Raw genomic sequence first — 16,309 nt, 5'->3', positions numbered from 1 at the left:
GAAGTTCAGTTGAAACAGAGTTGGCAAAAAAAATGAACAAAGGTATATACATTTTGAATTCTAATTCAAATGAGAACTTTACTGGCCAGCACAGAATGGTAAAATGCTAGTCTACCAATATAAATGTGCCTGGTTCGAATCAGTAAAGCTAATGAATGTACTGGTTGTGTAGCCAGGATGTGAGTAGGTCTGCACTTGGCTGATAATGCATATCATATGTGACGACGCCTGTAGAAAGGGGTACAAAGTCGGCAATTTCAATTTCGAGAAAAACGTGTTTAAAGTTTTGTTGATTTATTTCACTGACTTTAATTGGTATAAGTCACCATTTCTTTGTTAGATTTATAAATTTTAACGTACAACAATTGTTTAAATTGCATCAATAAAATATACATATTCTCCGACAACGATGTTACCGATAGCGACGAGTTATAATAACAACAAGGTTATCTCCCATATGCATATACGTAATTTCCAGTTGCATTCGGAGCTCCTAGGCCATTTTATCGAAAACATCCTCGGATGTATGCCGGTACATCTGTTGAAGTAGTTCGTAAATTTTTGAATTATATCATTAGTTAAATGTAGTGTTTTAGAGTTGTATTTATTGATCTAAGTTTAAATTTATTGTCATTGAATTGTATTATAGCAAACATAATGAAGAATCCCAAGAGTTAAGTCACAAAGTTTAACTGCTAAATAAAATTACTACGCGATCTACTTGCAGCGGACTTAAACGTACCACTTTTTGAGTGTGTAACCATCCATATACATCCGAGGTTGTTTTCGATAAAATGGCCGAGGAGTTCCGAATGTTCCAGTTGGTAATTGACAAACAAGAAATTTTCAAACAATAACGTTTTTTGTCTTCATTTGCTGCTTTTCGAGGATGCTTCTGTCGAGTTTTGACAGGTAAATATCATTGCAGTTGTATAAATTTAATTTTAAAATTTATTATGTTAAAATGATATAGAAAAAGGCGAAAATATTCGTCAATTGTCATAAACCCGGAAGTAAACAAATGGCTTGAACTGGCGGTTTTATTTCATTTCAATACCACATTGTCCATAACAATGAATGAACTTGTATAATTATATAAATTTATCATCATACCGAGTCATATGTTTTTGTTGTCATGGGAGTAAAGTGTTCCTGATGGACATGTCAACAACACTGATGACATTTTGATTAAGGATTTGTGTAACTTATGAATGACCTTCATTTACTAGAAACACTCAACCTGTCCTTGATAACATTGTAGATAATTGAAATCTTTTTATGAGTTTTGATAACAACGATAATGAATTGACAAGAGATCACAGTGCACTACATAACATCATATTGCTATCTTATTTCAGGACAGTATCAATGTCCCCTGCCCGACCCCCTCCATTACAGTTGGGACATTGCCTGCCAGTCTTCTTCCCCAATCATGCCCAACCGACTGGTCCAGTATTGTTCAAAACTTGATGGAAATGCGGTGTCATCGTAGTTTGGAGTATGTGCAGAGCACTCGGGTACATTTTAGTTATTTATAACTTAAAAGTTCACAAATTAATAAACGGTTGTTGATTGACAGCTTTTTCCAAGCAAGGAGAAGAATTTTGGTTGCACACATGACAACCTTGTTATACGTAATCAGAAGACATATTGTGTTATACCGAATAATTAACTGGTTTCCATAATTTATTTTGAAATCATGCAATATTTTAGATAAACAAAATAGCATCTATAAATTAAAGATGGGTATCAAATGTTGCAGGACAAAAAGCTGTTTATTTCTTTGATGAGACTGAATTGCCGGGGAAGGGAGCAGACACTGTTGTGAGCATGATGATCACTTCTTCAAGTACCATTGCTTGGAGAAGAAAAGCTGAAATTTGCTCTTTGGTCTTAGCAGGTAAATAATAAAATGTTCACATTAAACCCTAAAGTAGAGTACTTTAATACTTACCTAACAGAATTGAGCCCTAGATTTTTAAGAGTATTCACCTCAGCATTAACCTTTTAATTGGTGTCAGTTACATGTAAACAAAATAACCTTGACCATAACTCAATAACTGTTGAAATTGATAAAATACATCTTTGCATACCTGTTGCCAGAGGAAGAATGTATATGTTAACTTTCCTGTATGTTATTTCTATATTACATTTCAAATTTTCAACAATGTTAAACAAAAATAAACGCTGTTTAAACTAGCCAAGTAACTCCTGACATTGTCAAAACACTGGCATGATATCTTGATCTTTATATAAGCTTGTTTTTTTGTGTGTTTTTGTGATTTCAAAATATGACTGAACTAGACATAATTTCTATCAATCCATACTTTCAGCAAACAGGCCTGGCTTTGTGCAGTGCAGGTTTGCTGCATCGGTGATGGTTTAGTTTACCTGAAGAAACCAGAGCAGTTGTGTACCTTGAACTCCTTTCCGAATTCTTCAAGGGATAGATTTTTAATGGCAGTGGTATTAACATGACAAGAGCAGAGAATACAGCAGATTAGACATTGAAAAAGACAGTGTGCCCTAGACAGTCTCAACCAAAGCATTGAACAAACTGTACAACCTGTTAATTAACTTTTTAGAGCTGTTTGTTTGGACTAGTGTTTGTCATTCAGAAATAAGTAACATTATTTCTCAGTATAAGAAATCTGTAGAAATTAGAAGCTGATATTTACTGTAACTATATAAACAAACCTCTTAGGGGTTTAGCCAGGTTAAAGAAAGACAGGGAGCCACAGAAAAGAGACAGGTTTCCATGTGTCAATAAGACACCCTTCATTTAGCTGTGAAGAATTCTAACATTTTGAATGTTACAGAAAATGTTAGGAATATTATATAATGTTTAATTGAAGTACTATTAGGTTTCAAGTGCCAAATATGTAAAGCCTGTGTGTATTTATAATCTTATGAATGTTATATAAAGTTGTTATCAAAACAAAATCAATATTTGACAGTCTTAAGCTTTTAATTCTATGAAGGCAGGAGGTTGCCAATCTTACTCTTCATGACGGGTGCTTCCAAAAAAGAACAAGGTGCAGAAACCTTCCATAACTCTTGCAAGAACCCTAATATCATTGTTTCATCAAATTACAGTAACATTGACAATTATAACAAATGGTGCAGTGATAATTAACAAATCATGCAGTGATAATTTTCTTATGCAAATATGATCATTTTTTATTGTCATTAAGTTTTCTTCTAGAATTGATTTGTACATTAATGTATTGATAATTGATACTTGTGGTTGCCATGGTTACAACTTGTTTCTTAGTGTAGTATAATGTTTTATATATATAAATACAATATTGCATTATGTAAACTTATAATATTTTAAGAAATAATGATTCAAACACATGTACAGAGACAATAAATACACTACTGTGTATTTTTTAGCTACTATTTTTGTTGCCATGGCAACGTTTCTGTGTATATTTGTTACATTTATTGTTTTTATTACAGGATTGTCCATTAGTGAAATTATAATGTGTATAATAAGCATAGCTACAAAATGCATAGATACATGAAAATACCTATTTATGGATGTACATTTTCTTCATATTTCGATAATAGAATAGATTTTGTACACTGACCCCACTTGGACTTAAATCACCATAGCAACAAAAGTCTTAAACATTTTGAATAAAAAAAATTAAAAATATATTTGTAAAGTGTCTGCCCATGCTTAGGTTATTTGAGTACTTTTCAAGAGCGGCGTGTGTGATCCCTTTTACGTTTAGTATTAAATTGCATCGTATTGTGGTTGTCATGGTAACATTTTGATTGCCATTTAAAACTTCAATCATAATTTTACAATAATTTTGTCACCAGTTCAATAATATGTTATTTTGTGTAAGATATATAACTACAAATTATATAAAGACAATAAAAAAAAATGTGTTGTTTTATTTCTTTATCTAAAAATATGCCACTTTTTGACACTTTCATTGATAAATTGATCGACTCCTGTGCTTCTTTAAATCGTCATAACAACAAAAGTACTTTTGACCTCAAATTTTCGCCAAAATGTTTCTAAGGATGTACACTATAAATAACTACCAAAAAGAGCAAATGTCATTTTTGCACCTTTGTATCCCTTTTTACAGGCATTGACACATATGTTTAAGCTGCACTCTCACAGATTGTCTGTTTTACCAACTCTTTTTTTATTTCTTGGTCTTGTAATGAATTATTTTATGCGAATTTCTGAACACTGGACATAACAGATAACTGGAAAAGGGGGATCGCTGCTTTCTTATATTAATTCAGTCAAAAAAGACAACTGAAAATATTGGAACGCTGTTTTCTTATTTTAATACGGTCAAAAGATGATGTTCTGTGCCAAAAACCTCATTATTAGTAAAGCGTTAGTAATGCTTTTAACCATAAAACCAATAGTTACAAATGTAAATATAAAAAACATGATCTTATCTTTTGTCAGCAGTCTTATTTCATCAGTTTTCATACTGCTTTTCATTAGCTTATTCCAAGCCAAAAAGTAAAAGAAGTTGTCAAAACCTTCAATCTGTGACTGAGAGTGCAGCACTCTTACAGATTGAACGTTTTGACTACTTTATTTATTTTTTGTCTTGGAACGGGCCAATTTATGTGAAAATGCATGTTAACCATTCATATAAGATTGCTGACAATAAATTTGTCAGAAAATGTTTATATTTAAGTTCAAAATGTTTTATGCATTTTTCTTAAACCGTTAGTAACGCTTTAAGCCATAAAACCTTTGTTTTCGACCTGAAATATGGAAGTCTGCAATCTAATATTTTGTCAGTAGTCTTATATCACTGGTTTGCAGATATTTTAGCAAAAAAATAGGTCATTCCAAGACAAAAAATACAAAAGTTGTAAAAACAGTAAATCTGTGAGAGTGCAGCTTTAAATGACTAAACGTTTTGATTTGGCTCAATTTTCACCTAAAATCTTATAGTTTTGTGGCATCTACCGTAAATGGTTTGTTTTTAACAACATTACATGTGCATATGTATATATTTGTTCTTAAATTTGTAATTTAGATTGGAAGATTCATTCTCTGGAAAGTAGAAAAGGGCATGTCACATACTGTTATCACTGCCATGACAGAAACCATATTGAGGAGGTGGTCCACCTGTAGGAAGAATTGCGCTATTGGTTGTTGGAGCAGCACTATTACCCAGCCATACACCAGCACTTAGTTTGTCATAGGGAGCATTTCTGAGCAGTTATGGAGACCACTAACTATGCAGGTATGTCATAATCAAAATCTTGGTTTATATATTTTTTTATAATTTAGCATCTGTTGAGAAGAAATTTATTTCTAGATTGAAGGCACACACTATAGATTGATGCCCAAAAATATATTTCTTATTTTAATGCATTATCATGTCTAACTCATTTGACTTAAATGATCAAAGCAAAAGAAATGCAAATGATTAATCTGCTGATATACAAATGTAAGTTTTTTTAACCGGGGAAATTGTTGCCAATTGTCTATTAATTAAAGAACACATTTATAATTAATAATGTTTAATCTGTACACAAATCATATGCCTTCTTTATTTTAACCATCAATGTCAAAGAGTCCAGCATGATAATGCATTAAATTGATAAAAATGCATTAATTTATATGAACCCTTTAAAACAAAGACATTTCCTAAATCCAATAAAAAATAATTGAATATTGATGCAGAGTTCAGTTAGAATATAATATAACTTTTTTTGCAGTTGTTGCAGTGAAACTTGCACCAGTGTGTTTTCTGTGGAGATAAAGAGATAGTGTCCAGCAATGAAGACCCAACTCAAGATCTGACCTTGTAAGGCCAATATGAAATAACTGTGTGGGAAAATGGGAAAAACCTGCAGTCAGGAATGCACGGAAATCATTAAAAGAACAGTGTTAAATTAATCTTGAATAACTTGACATTTATTTTGTTTGACATATTTATTCATGGTGCAGTGAAAACATTCTTTTTTCTCATGGTTATTTAAATTTAGAATTGATAGGAGGGAACATCACTATGTAGTTTCATGTTCATAGTCAGATCAAAACCCATGTACATGCCCAAATGAGCATTCGAAAATATCAAAATGGTACTTGTTGTATGTAGTGTAAGTTAATTAAAATAATAAACAAAAATATTTAATCAATTTCAATTTATTATGCCCCTTTCAAAGAAGAGGAGTATATTGCTTTGCACATGTTGGCCGCTACGTCCGTCTGTCTGACAGTAGACCAAAGCTTTTCCGGGTGATAACTCTACAATTCCTAGACCTATTGTCAAACTTGACATGAAAGTTTGGTTTAACCAGTAGATGACCCCTTTTGATCTTAGGGGTAATATGGTCAAAGGTCACAGTGACCTTGAACAGGAAGGTGTCAAACCATACATCTGACTGATAAGTTGACAATGCCTGCACCTATGGCCCTCAAACTCAACATGGAGGCTAAGTCTGACTATTAGAAGATCCTATTGATTTATGGGGTCATTGGGTCAAAAGTCAAGGTCACAGTGACCTTGAATGCTAAAAGGTTGTACTAATAATGACTGGACAAAGCCTGCAACCATGGCCCTTGAACAACTTGACTTTGGGGTTGGGCCTGACTAGTAGGTGAGCCCTATTGATTTGTCACAAACCATTGAACGCAAAAAGCTTGCCTGTGTGACAACTCGACAAAGTCTGCACCCATGGCCTTCAAACTTGAAATTTAGGTTTGGGGTGACCAGCAGATGACCCCTTTGGATTTGGAGGTCAAGGTCACAACTCCAATATTGGTCATTAAAACTATGTCATTTACTTATTCCCTGCTGCTAAGAGGATACATGTTTATCAGCAAATATCAGCCATCATCTGAATACGAGTGAAAACTGTACCAACTACCCTCATACTTTGAATAGCATAATCTTAAAACTGCCTCAAAGGCATCTTTTGTCAATGAAAAAACAGCTGTCATTTCGGTCCATGCATATTTCATTCAATTGTCCAGATATTCTTGATATATTCATATAACATGGCGCTAATTAATGCTGTAGGTTTGAAATTTAAGACATTAGTTTTTTTTCTTCAGCACCATGCAGATTTATTAACACTTGTATAATAAAAACAAAATAGAAAACAAATTTTAAAGATATTAGTTTTTTTCATGGTATGATGCCACAGCACCATGCAGATTTGTTTTCACTTTTATATCAAAGAAAGTAACTCCAGCACAAATTTTGTAGATATGTGGACTCTGTTGATAGAAGTTCTGGGAGGCATTTTTAGGCTTGAAAGAGCATCATTTTAAAGTTATATTTTTATTATGTCCCTTGAATCTTGGGTATAGTTTGTATTGTATTTGCATTTTAAAGACATTGGCTTCAACAGACCCTAATGAAATGAAGGAATGTAATTGCTTACTAAAACTGTTATAAGCGACGTCATAAATTGAAGCAATTTTAACAGAATGAATATGCATTTAACTAATTTAAAGCGGTTCAAAATTAGGAAATTTGAATTAAGAATCTTGTAGGCCATTGGATACATGATTAAGTAGGGCCAATATATTTGTGCTTATTATAGTCACATTTATCCTTCTTCATCTACCTTAAAGAGTGTTCATCATTTGTATGAAATAATTTGATCACGTTTCATTTGAAAGAACTTTGCGGTAGTGTTTGCTTGCTTCAGTTACGTCACCGACAGTCTTGCAGCGCTTTCAGCGCTTTGATTTTCTATCTGCCTTATATAAGTTTAATTAAAAGCGAAACAAACCTTTCTGCATCCTTTGCCCATAAGAAAGCAGGCGGCAGCTCGGATGTCCTCAACGGCTCCAGGCCAATCCAGCCCGCTCATCAGGTGACCGGCCTCTTCATAGTCCTTTGTGATCTTCCCTCGATATAGATCGGGAACCAGAGTAGCGAATCTGCCCATTTCCGCCAACTCACGACCAGTTCTAACGATTTGTTCGTTCATTCCCCACCATTCCTTACAAGCAATATATGCTGTTATTGAGTTCGGAACTATCAAATTGTTTGATTAAAGATGCAATCTTAATCCCAAATATCATGTACCACAGTTTTAACAATTGTTTAAACTTACGGAAACGAATGAGTAAATATCGAAAGCAATGGTGCTTATGAAGGATTCCGTGTTTAATTTGAAAGAAAGGTGCAAAAAACACGGCATTTCTACCAAATAACACGATAGTTGATCACTGTAAATCATTTAGGACCCATCAGTCATTTAGTACTTTAGCGTTTTCAACTATTTAAGTCCTGAATCTATTATGTGCTTCCGGTCCGGTTGGAAAAATAACCAACCCGCGGACAAGCTCGAAAGCCGGTAACCAGGCTTGGCTAGAAATAAATAAGAAGTGGCACGTTGTAGCGCTTGATACATCTTACATGGGGGAGTACAACGGTTCTTTCTAGCACTGGTCACTTGCCAGAAACACACGCCCGGTATTCAAGAAAACGTTTTCAGGCCTGTTTTAGATGCACTGTTTGAACTGCTTTTAAACGTCATAACATTCACATTTGAGGTTCATCTCCGTGATTTTGAAATAAAAAGTGTTAACCTATCACCATCATGTGAATTATCACTTATTTCCGATTTAATACTCTCGGCAAACATAGTCGTGACTTCGTTACGGACGCTTTCGGATATCGTTGTTTGTTCTAGGCACAATGCCTAGAAATAAATAAAGATAACCCGAAGAGGAACTATCCATGTGTATCGTGCAGTCATTGTGTTTTATCATTTGTTGCTGCTTTGAATGCAAGAAAGACAAAGTAATGAATGTTATTGCCTCGTTATTCCGGAAGTACCTGTAAAACGATAAGCCCCATGTGGCTGGTAGCCGGGTTCCCATGAATCACGCCGGGTAACGTCCCTGCCGGGTGGGTGGAAGGAATATTGACTGACGTCATCACCTTTTGCACGTGCACGCTATCTTTGCGAAGGCGTCTGAACTACTGGACAAAATAGAATGATTGCTTTGTTACTTTAATATTGAATAATACCAATGTTAGCTTAGTGAGTGTTTACCACGGCCGTGCAGTTAACGTAAAGGCCAGATGTTTCTATTTTTGGCAACCGCAATAATACTCCGCAAAGAAAAGAGTTCCATACGGCGGACGAAAACATAGTCATGAGCAGTTATGTTTACAATCTATATGAATAACATAAGATAGTGGCAATGTTTTTAGTTCGATTTTAAGCGTAAGAAAATGTTTAAGAGTGAAATAAATTTGTTCGCGGAACTTGGTCGTTTCGCACCATAATAATCCCACCAATATTTGAGGAATTTTCGTACTCGTTTACTCTCGACATTTCAATCTGTCTTACCGAGCAACATGGTTAAGAACAGTGTTAACTGGCAATACGTCCCTTGAGTGCTTCAAGTACTTTGATTGTGCTTTTAAACTACAGGGACAATTAGTGTAGTCAAAAAGATCCCTATAGAACCTGTCTTGAGGCTCAAAGAGAAGTTGTACCAGGAACTAAACGAGAGACACACGACGTCGACAAACAATAAAAGAAAGGCTTTATAAATACCCAGTAGTAATTAGGGTGGCTTATAATCAATGTTCAACTTATTAATAAGTGAATCTTATGGTCATACATAATTGACTTTATTCATAGTACTAACAAGTAATCCGATTAGCTACATCGTTCTTAGATCCAATTAAGACCAATATTGAATACCAGCCAAGGTTGTTGCATGGGAACGGTCAACGGAGTAGGACTTCACTTGGGGCCGATTTCTCGAAACTATTTAAGTCTCTTATAACATAATTAATCTAAGGTCACTGTGTTTATTCTCCGATAACTTATCTAATATAACTTCTTTATAAACACTTAGACATTTTATTGAACATAAAAATCAGTTTAAGTACAAAATTGTGCTTATAAAAATACGCTATGTAAGCCTATAAAATAAGGCCAATAGGACTTTAAACCAATTGTGTAGTAAACAGCCTCACACTTAATTAATGCCTCAATATTAATTAAAAAGTGTCTATGATCACAAGTAACCATAATAATAAAGATTGATTAGTCTTATCGGAGCGGGCATCAACTTAGAAGAGATAACTATGAATTCGGAATGAACAAGAAAGTAACCTTTATTAAAGACCTTCAGAAAAACTTTAAAATATTTTGGCTACTGACAAAGCCTCTAGTCGTGTGTTTGCGTATCCCCCTATATGAATAGTGAAGGTTTAGTCAAAACTCGCTATCTCGAAGTCGTGTGGACCTCTGGAAATACTTCGAGATAACGAACATTCGATATAACCGAAATACAAAAATATCTAACAAAAAAATCTTTCGAAAACTGTTCGATATAACCAAAAAATCTAGATCATATCTAGTTCGACATAACGAGTTTTGACTGTATTTGTATATCGTATAAGAATCATGACCATAACATGCCATTCTTGATCTATTACATAATTGACTTATCCTTATTAAAAATGACCATTGTATCTTCTACAGCACCATTATGTTTCCAGCGCAAATCTTCGTTTAAGCATCATGGTTGAATGGTACTCAACACAAACATAAATTTTTTAGGAAAAAACCTGTAACATTTCACCTCAAATGAACGCCCAGTGTGTTGATATTTAAACCCACAGGTACTGCAAATAAAACATCAGTCAGTATGGACAGACAATTTGCGTTAAATAATTTGAATAGTATTGTCATCGAATTGGTTCCAATATAATCTTAAACATTATATGCCAGTTGTGTGCATGTGCGTTTAATATAAACCTTTCCGGCTCTTTGTGTATATCAATGTTGCAATGAATTTTGCAGAGTAAACGGTTTAAAATTTGCGAGACAAGTTAGATCTTAATAATAACTACAATTTTGAAAAAAAAAATGTACATCTTTGAGTGGTTTACATATTTTTTGTCCAATGGGAAGGCAGCATACTTTAAATGTGCCAATTAGTTTTGTTTCAGTAAATCAGCAGTCAGTTGTTAGTGATTTAAATCAGGTAAACGATAGATATAACCAGTGGCTGACCCACTTAGTGGGTAGTTTACACAAAATAATGTAGACCACTTAAAGCTGCACTCTCACAGATTGAACGTTTTGACAACTTTTTTCATTTTTTTTTGTCTTGAAACGAGCCAATTTTTGCAAAAATCTATGGAAGGCAGTTATATAAGACTTTTGACAAAAAATAGAACGCAGAGTTGTTATACAAGTTCAAAAATTGAGGTGTTATGCCTATTTCTTAAACCGTTAGTAACGGTTTAAACCATAAAACATTAATTTTAGAACGGAAATATAAAGATCTGTGATCTGATCTTTTGTCAGCAATATTATATCATTGGTTTGCAGATATATGTACGTGAAGTAAGCGGCCTAGCGGCCTAGCAGGCTTGCGGCCAAGCGGCGTAAAGTTAGCGGCCTAGCGGCGTGAAGTTGGCGGCCTAGCAGCCTAGCGGCCTATTTTTTCTCCATTTAAAAGCAATTGATAATGCATTTTTTGGAAAACAATGATTAATCAAAGTGTTTTTTAATCATATATTAACATAGCAGCCTTAAATTGTTTTCTATTCAAAGCATTTTTCTATACGTTTTCTACTAAAACAATGAATAATTAATTGTTTTAATGCACAAATTATCAATCTGAAGCGATTATAAACATTTTTTCAAAAAAGTCGATCAAGAAGTTCAGCGGCCTAGCGGCGTGAAGTTAGCGGCCTGGCGGCCTAAAATGGTATCCTATCTAAAAGCATGTATACATGCATTTTCTTCAAAAAATAATATATAAACTGTTTTACTGCACAGGTTATCACTCTGAAGCGAAATTGCTTTGAAATAGAGAAAATAAATTAGGCCGCCAGGCTGCTAGGCCGACAACTTCACGCCGCAAGGCCGCTAACTTCTCGCCGCTAGGCCGCTAACTTCACGCCGCTAGGTCGCTAACTTCAAGCCGCTAGACCGCTAGACCGCTAACTTCACGTACATTGCAGATATTTACGCAAAAAATTGTTCTTTTCAGGACAAAGAATAAAAAAGTTTAAAAAGTAAAAATGGTAAATCCGTGAGAGTGCAGCATTAAACAACGTTAAAGGCTATTAGTGTGTACTTTCACAAAAAAATTGATAATGCGACTGCAACCAATACTTAACTTCAATTCAGTCAGTGAAACGAGCTTATCTGAAACTTAATTTAATACGTGGATAGACACGTTTGAATATTACTGTACGAAAAACAAGTATAAAGCACTTGAAGATAATACAATACGACAACTATGATATGAAATTAAACAGACGATATGATAATAGGGCTGAATATCAACGTTAAATGGACACTATAAAATGTGCAAATCGATAAATGGTCAAAGCAATGTGCTTCAAACGCGAACATTTAGTTTTGGTATTCAAAATACAACCTAAGGTCATATGGTCTTATTGTTATACATCATTGACTTTACTATATTGGTCAGTTATTAACAAGTAATCCAATAAGCTACATCGTTCTTAGATCCAGTTAATACTAATATTGAATACCATTTCTAGCACTCATTTCAAGACAATATCGTTTAAAAATAGTCAGTTAAACATTGAATACAACAGCCTGTGAGTTGAATACAATGGACTTCAAACTTTCTTATTCCTTTTAATAACTTAATTAGATAATGTACATGAGTGAATAAAGTAAAATTATACGTATATAAGATGTGAAGTAGAAACATTGAAAAGATAATGAACAACGAATAGTATACATAATTTAGCTGTGTGAAGTTAGCTAAACATACGACATTGGATATTGGACATTCAAAATCGAATGTTGTGCTGGCACGACATTGGACATTGGACATTCAAAAGTGAAAGTCGTGCCAGCACGACATTGGACATTAGACATTGGAATTTCAAAAATGAATGTCGTGCTAGCACGACATTGGACTTTGGACATTCAAAATCGAATGTTGTGCTGGCACGACATTGGACATTGGACATTCAAAACTGAAAGTCGTGCTGGCACATTCAAATTAATGTATGACATGTTTTATGAATGAATGTTTTCTACCGACTTTAAATTAATTCGGATGACATGCAATTTTCCGAATTATTTTTTTTGAGATATTGTCTTCAATTTATTTGAAAATGGTTAGAGATCACAAAAGCAATGACTCATTATAAATTTATAAACACCAAGAGAGCATTGGCTTTACGATTCCATCGCAATTTTTGAAACTTAAGCATAATTCAGATAGACATGATGTCACATATGCAGGGAAAGATTCAAATGAATATACTTATGAATGGTCGTGGATTATATGCAGACAAACAGTGATAATGCTTTCGAAATGGCATACTTTTAATCAGCTTAATTGTTTACACACCACTGCTACACATACAGTACCATTTATAAACGCAGTGAAGATAATTATATTCACAGTATATGATGACATATGGAAATATACACATGCATTGATGATTCCAAAAAATATAAATGTAATCGTTCCTACATCTACTTTATCTGGTTTTACGTATTATAACACGAAATATTGACAATGAGCCGTGCTGGCACGACATTCATTTTTGAATGTCCAATGTCCAATGTCGTGCTAGCACGACTTTCACTTTTGAATGTCCAATGTCCATTGTTTTGCCAGCACAACATTCGAATTTGAATGTCCAATGTCGTGCTAGCACGACTTTCACTTTTGAATATCCAATGTCCAATGTCGTGCCAGCACAACATTCGATTTTGAATGTCCAATGTCCAATGTCGTGCTAGCACGACATTTATTTTTGAAATTCCAATGTCCAATGTCGTGCTGGCACGACTTTCACTTTTGAATGTCCAATGTCCAATGTCGTGCCAGCACGACATTCGATTTTGAATGTCCAATGTCCAATGTCGTGCCAGCAAAACATTCGATTTTGAATGTTCAATGTCCAATGTCGTGCTAGAACGACATTCATTTTTGAATGTCCAATGTCGTGCTGGCACGACTTTCATTTTTGAATGTCCAATGTCCAATGTCGTGCCAGCACAACATTCGATTTTGAATGTCCTATGTCCATTGTCGTGCTAGCACGACTTTAACTTTTGAATGTCCAATAACGTGCCAGCACAACATTCGATTTTGAATGTCCAATGTCCAATGTCGTGCTAGCACGACATTCATTTTTGAAATTCCAATGTCCAATGTCGTGCTGGCACGACATTCATTTTTGAATGTCCAATGTCCAATGTCGTGCTAGGACGACTTTTACTTTTGAATGTCCAATGTCGTGCCAGCACAACATTCTATTATGAATGTCCAATGTCCAATGTCGTGCCAGCACAACATTCGATTTTTAATGTCCAATGTCCAATGTCGTGCTAGCACGACATTCATTTTTGAAATTCCAATGTCCAATGTCGTGCTGGCACGACATTCATTTTTGAATGTCCAATGTCCAATGTCGTGCTAGCACGACTTTTACTTTTGAATGTCCAATGTCGTGCCAGCACAACATTCTATTATGAATGTCCAATGTCCAATGTCGTGCCAGCACAACATTCGATTTTTAATGTCCAATTTCCAATGTCGTGCTAGCACGACTTTCACTTTTGAATGTCCAATGTCGAGCCAGCACAACATTCGATTTTGAATGTCCAATGTCCAATGTCGTGCTAGCACGACATTCATTTTTGAAATTCCAATGTCCAATGTCCAATGTCGTGCTGGCACGACATTCAATTTTGAATGTCCAATGTCCAATGTCGTGCCAGCACAACATTCGATTTTGAATGTCCAATGTCGTGCTAGCACGACATTCATTTTTGAAATTCCAATGTCCAATGTCCAATGTCGTGCTGGCACGACATTCATTTTTGAATGTCCAATGTCGTGCCAGCACGACTTTCACTTTTGAATATCCAATGTCCAATGTCGTGCCAGCACAACATTCGATTTTGAATGTCCAATGTCCAATGTCGTGCCAGCACAACATTCGATTTTGAATGTCCAATGTCGTGCCAGCACAATATTCGATTTTGAATGTCCAATGTCGTGCCAGCACGACATTCATTTTTGAAATCTCTTTGTCCAATGTCCAATGTCGTGCTAGCACGACATTCATTTTTGAATGTCCAATGTCCAATGTCGTGCCAGCACGACTTTCAATTTTGAATGTCCAATGTCCAATGTTGTGCCAGCACAACATTCGATTTTGAATGTCCAATGTCCAATGTCGTGCCAGCACAACATTCGATCTTGAATGTCCAATGTCGTGCCAGCACAACATTCGATTTTGAATGTCCAATGTCGTGCCAGCACGACTTTCAATTTTGAATGTCCAATGTCCAATGTCGTGCCAGCACAACATTCGATCTTGAATGTCCAATGTCGTGCCAGCACAACATTCGATTTTGAATGTCCAATGTCGTGCCAGCACGACTTTCAATTTTGAATGTCCAATGTCCAATGTTGTGCCAGCACAACATTCGATTTTGAATGTCCAATGTCCAATGTCGAGCCAGCACAACATTCGATCTTGAATGTCCAATATCCAATGTCGTATGTTTAGCTAACATCACACAGCTACATAATTTTCATCCAAAGTAATTCGCTTACCTTCTTTAATCTTAGATTCCACCGTAGCGAGTGTATAAGGTCACTAGTTTAAGTTATCATAAATGAACCTGATTTTGAAGGTTATTATAAGGTGAATTTTAGGTGCATGCGAAATAATAAAGCTATACACTTTTATTATCTTAGTCAAATGTTAGGGACATACCTCAAATTTAAGTAATGTTTAAAGGTTGTTAGTATGCATAAAAACATAAATGGTTTGATTCAATACAGTTGAACATTTATTTAGTGTTAAGTACATACTATCAACCTTTAAGCTGTTTTAGTCTACACATGTTCTTATGTGAACTATCTAAAAAGTGTGCTAGACTGTGTGTATATATATATCGCTTTAAATGTCAAAGTAAGATGGAATGAAGTAAGTTATAAATGATAAAGAATTGGTGGTGTGAATGTAGCGAAATGCACAGAGAACCTACCAACTGTATAGTTTAATGATAACAAGAATGATAAATAACCTTATTAACCATTATGCACTAGTCATATGTAACCACGGCCCCCAGGGCCGGGGATATACCGGGGATAGCCTTGAAAATAGACCGTATTTTTACCTTGCAGGTGGCCCCGCAGTGCCGGGTGAATGCGGTGGTTTTGTGTTCGCAAAAATATAGCGGGGAATGGGCCTAACCTAAGGTCCCTTGGGTGTGGGGGCATTTGGCGGGGATTTTACCATCTGGTCGTCTCCGCATGGCCGGGATTTTACCCGGGGTTGGATGGACCGAAAGTCTA

At 35.1% G+C, this 16,309-nt stretch overlaps 1 protein-coding gene and 2 long non-coding RNA genes across 3 annotated transcripts in view; 2 read left to right on the top strand and 1 right to left on the bottom strand.

Moving 5' to 3' along the window:
• The window catches only part of LOC128202718 (protein usf-like), a 40,644-nt gene extending 25,006 nt beyond the window's left edge, over positions 1-15,638 (bottom strand). Inside the window, exons 1-3 of the mRNA XM_052903797.1 lie at positions 15,563-15,638; positions 8,799-8,945; positions 7,744-7,956 (exon numbers count right to left, since the gene is read on the bottom strand). Coding sequence (XP_052759757.1) covers positions 7,744-7,956; positions 8,799-8,900 — 315 coding nt within the window. The 5' untranslated portion in view covers positions 8,901-8,945; positions 15,563-15,638. The remainder of the gene's footprint in view (positions 1-7,743; positions 7,957-8,798; positions 8,946-15,562) is intronic.
• LOC128202724 (uncharacterized) lies at positions 501-3,886 on the top strand. Its single transcript, XR_008255801.1, has 4 exons — positions 501-912; positions 1,359-1,517; positions 1,763-1,900; positions 2,334-3,886. It is a non-coding gene; the product is annotated as an uncharacterized LOC128202724 (long non-coding RNA).
• Positions 5,144-6,134, top strand: LOC128202728 (uncharacterized). Its single transcript, XR_008255808.1, has 2 exons — positions 5,144-5,237; positions 5,716-6,134. It is a non-coding gene; the product is annotated as an uncharacterized LOC128202728 (long non-coding RNA).
• Positions 15,639-16,309: the final 671 nt, after the last annotated feature.

The sequence above is a fragment of the Mya arenaria genome, chromosome 9 (genome assembly GCF_026914265.1).
Source record: "Mya arenaria isolate MELC-2E11 chromosome 9, ASM2691426v1".
In the NCBI taxonomy this organism is placed as follows: domain Eukaryota; kingdom Metazoa; phylum Mollusca; class Bivalvia; order Myida; family Myidae; genus Mya; species Mya arenaria.
Note: the sequence above shows the minus strand (reverse complement) of the source record. Positions and strands in the feature narration are given on the sequence as shown.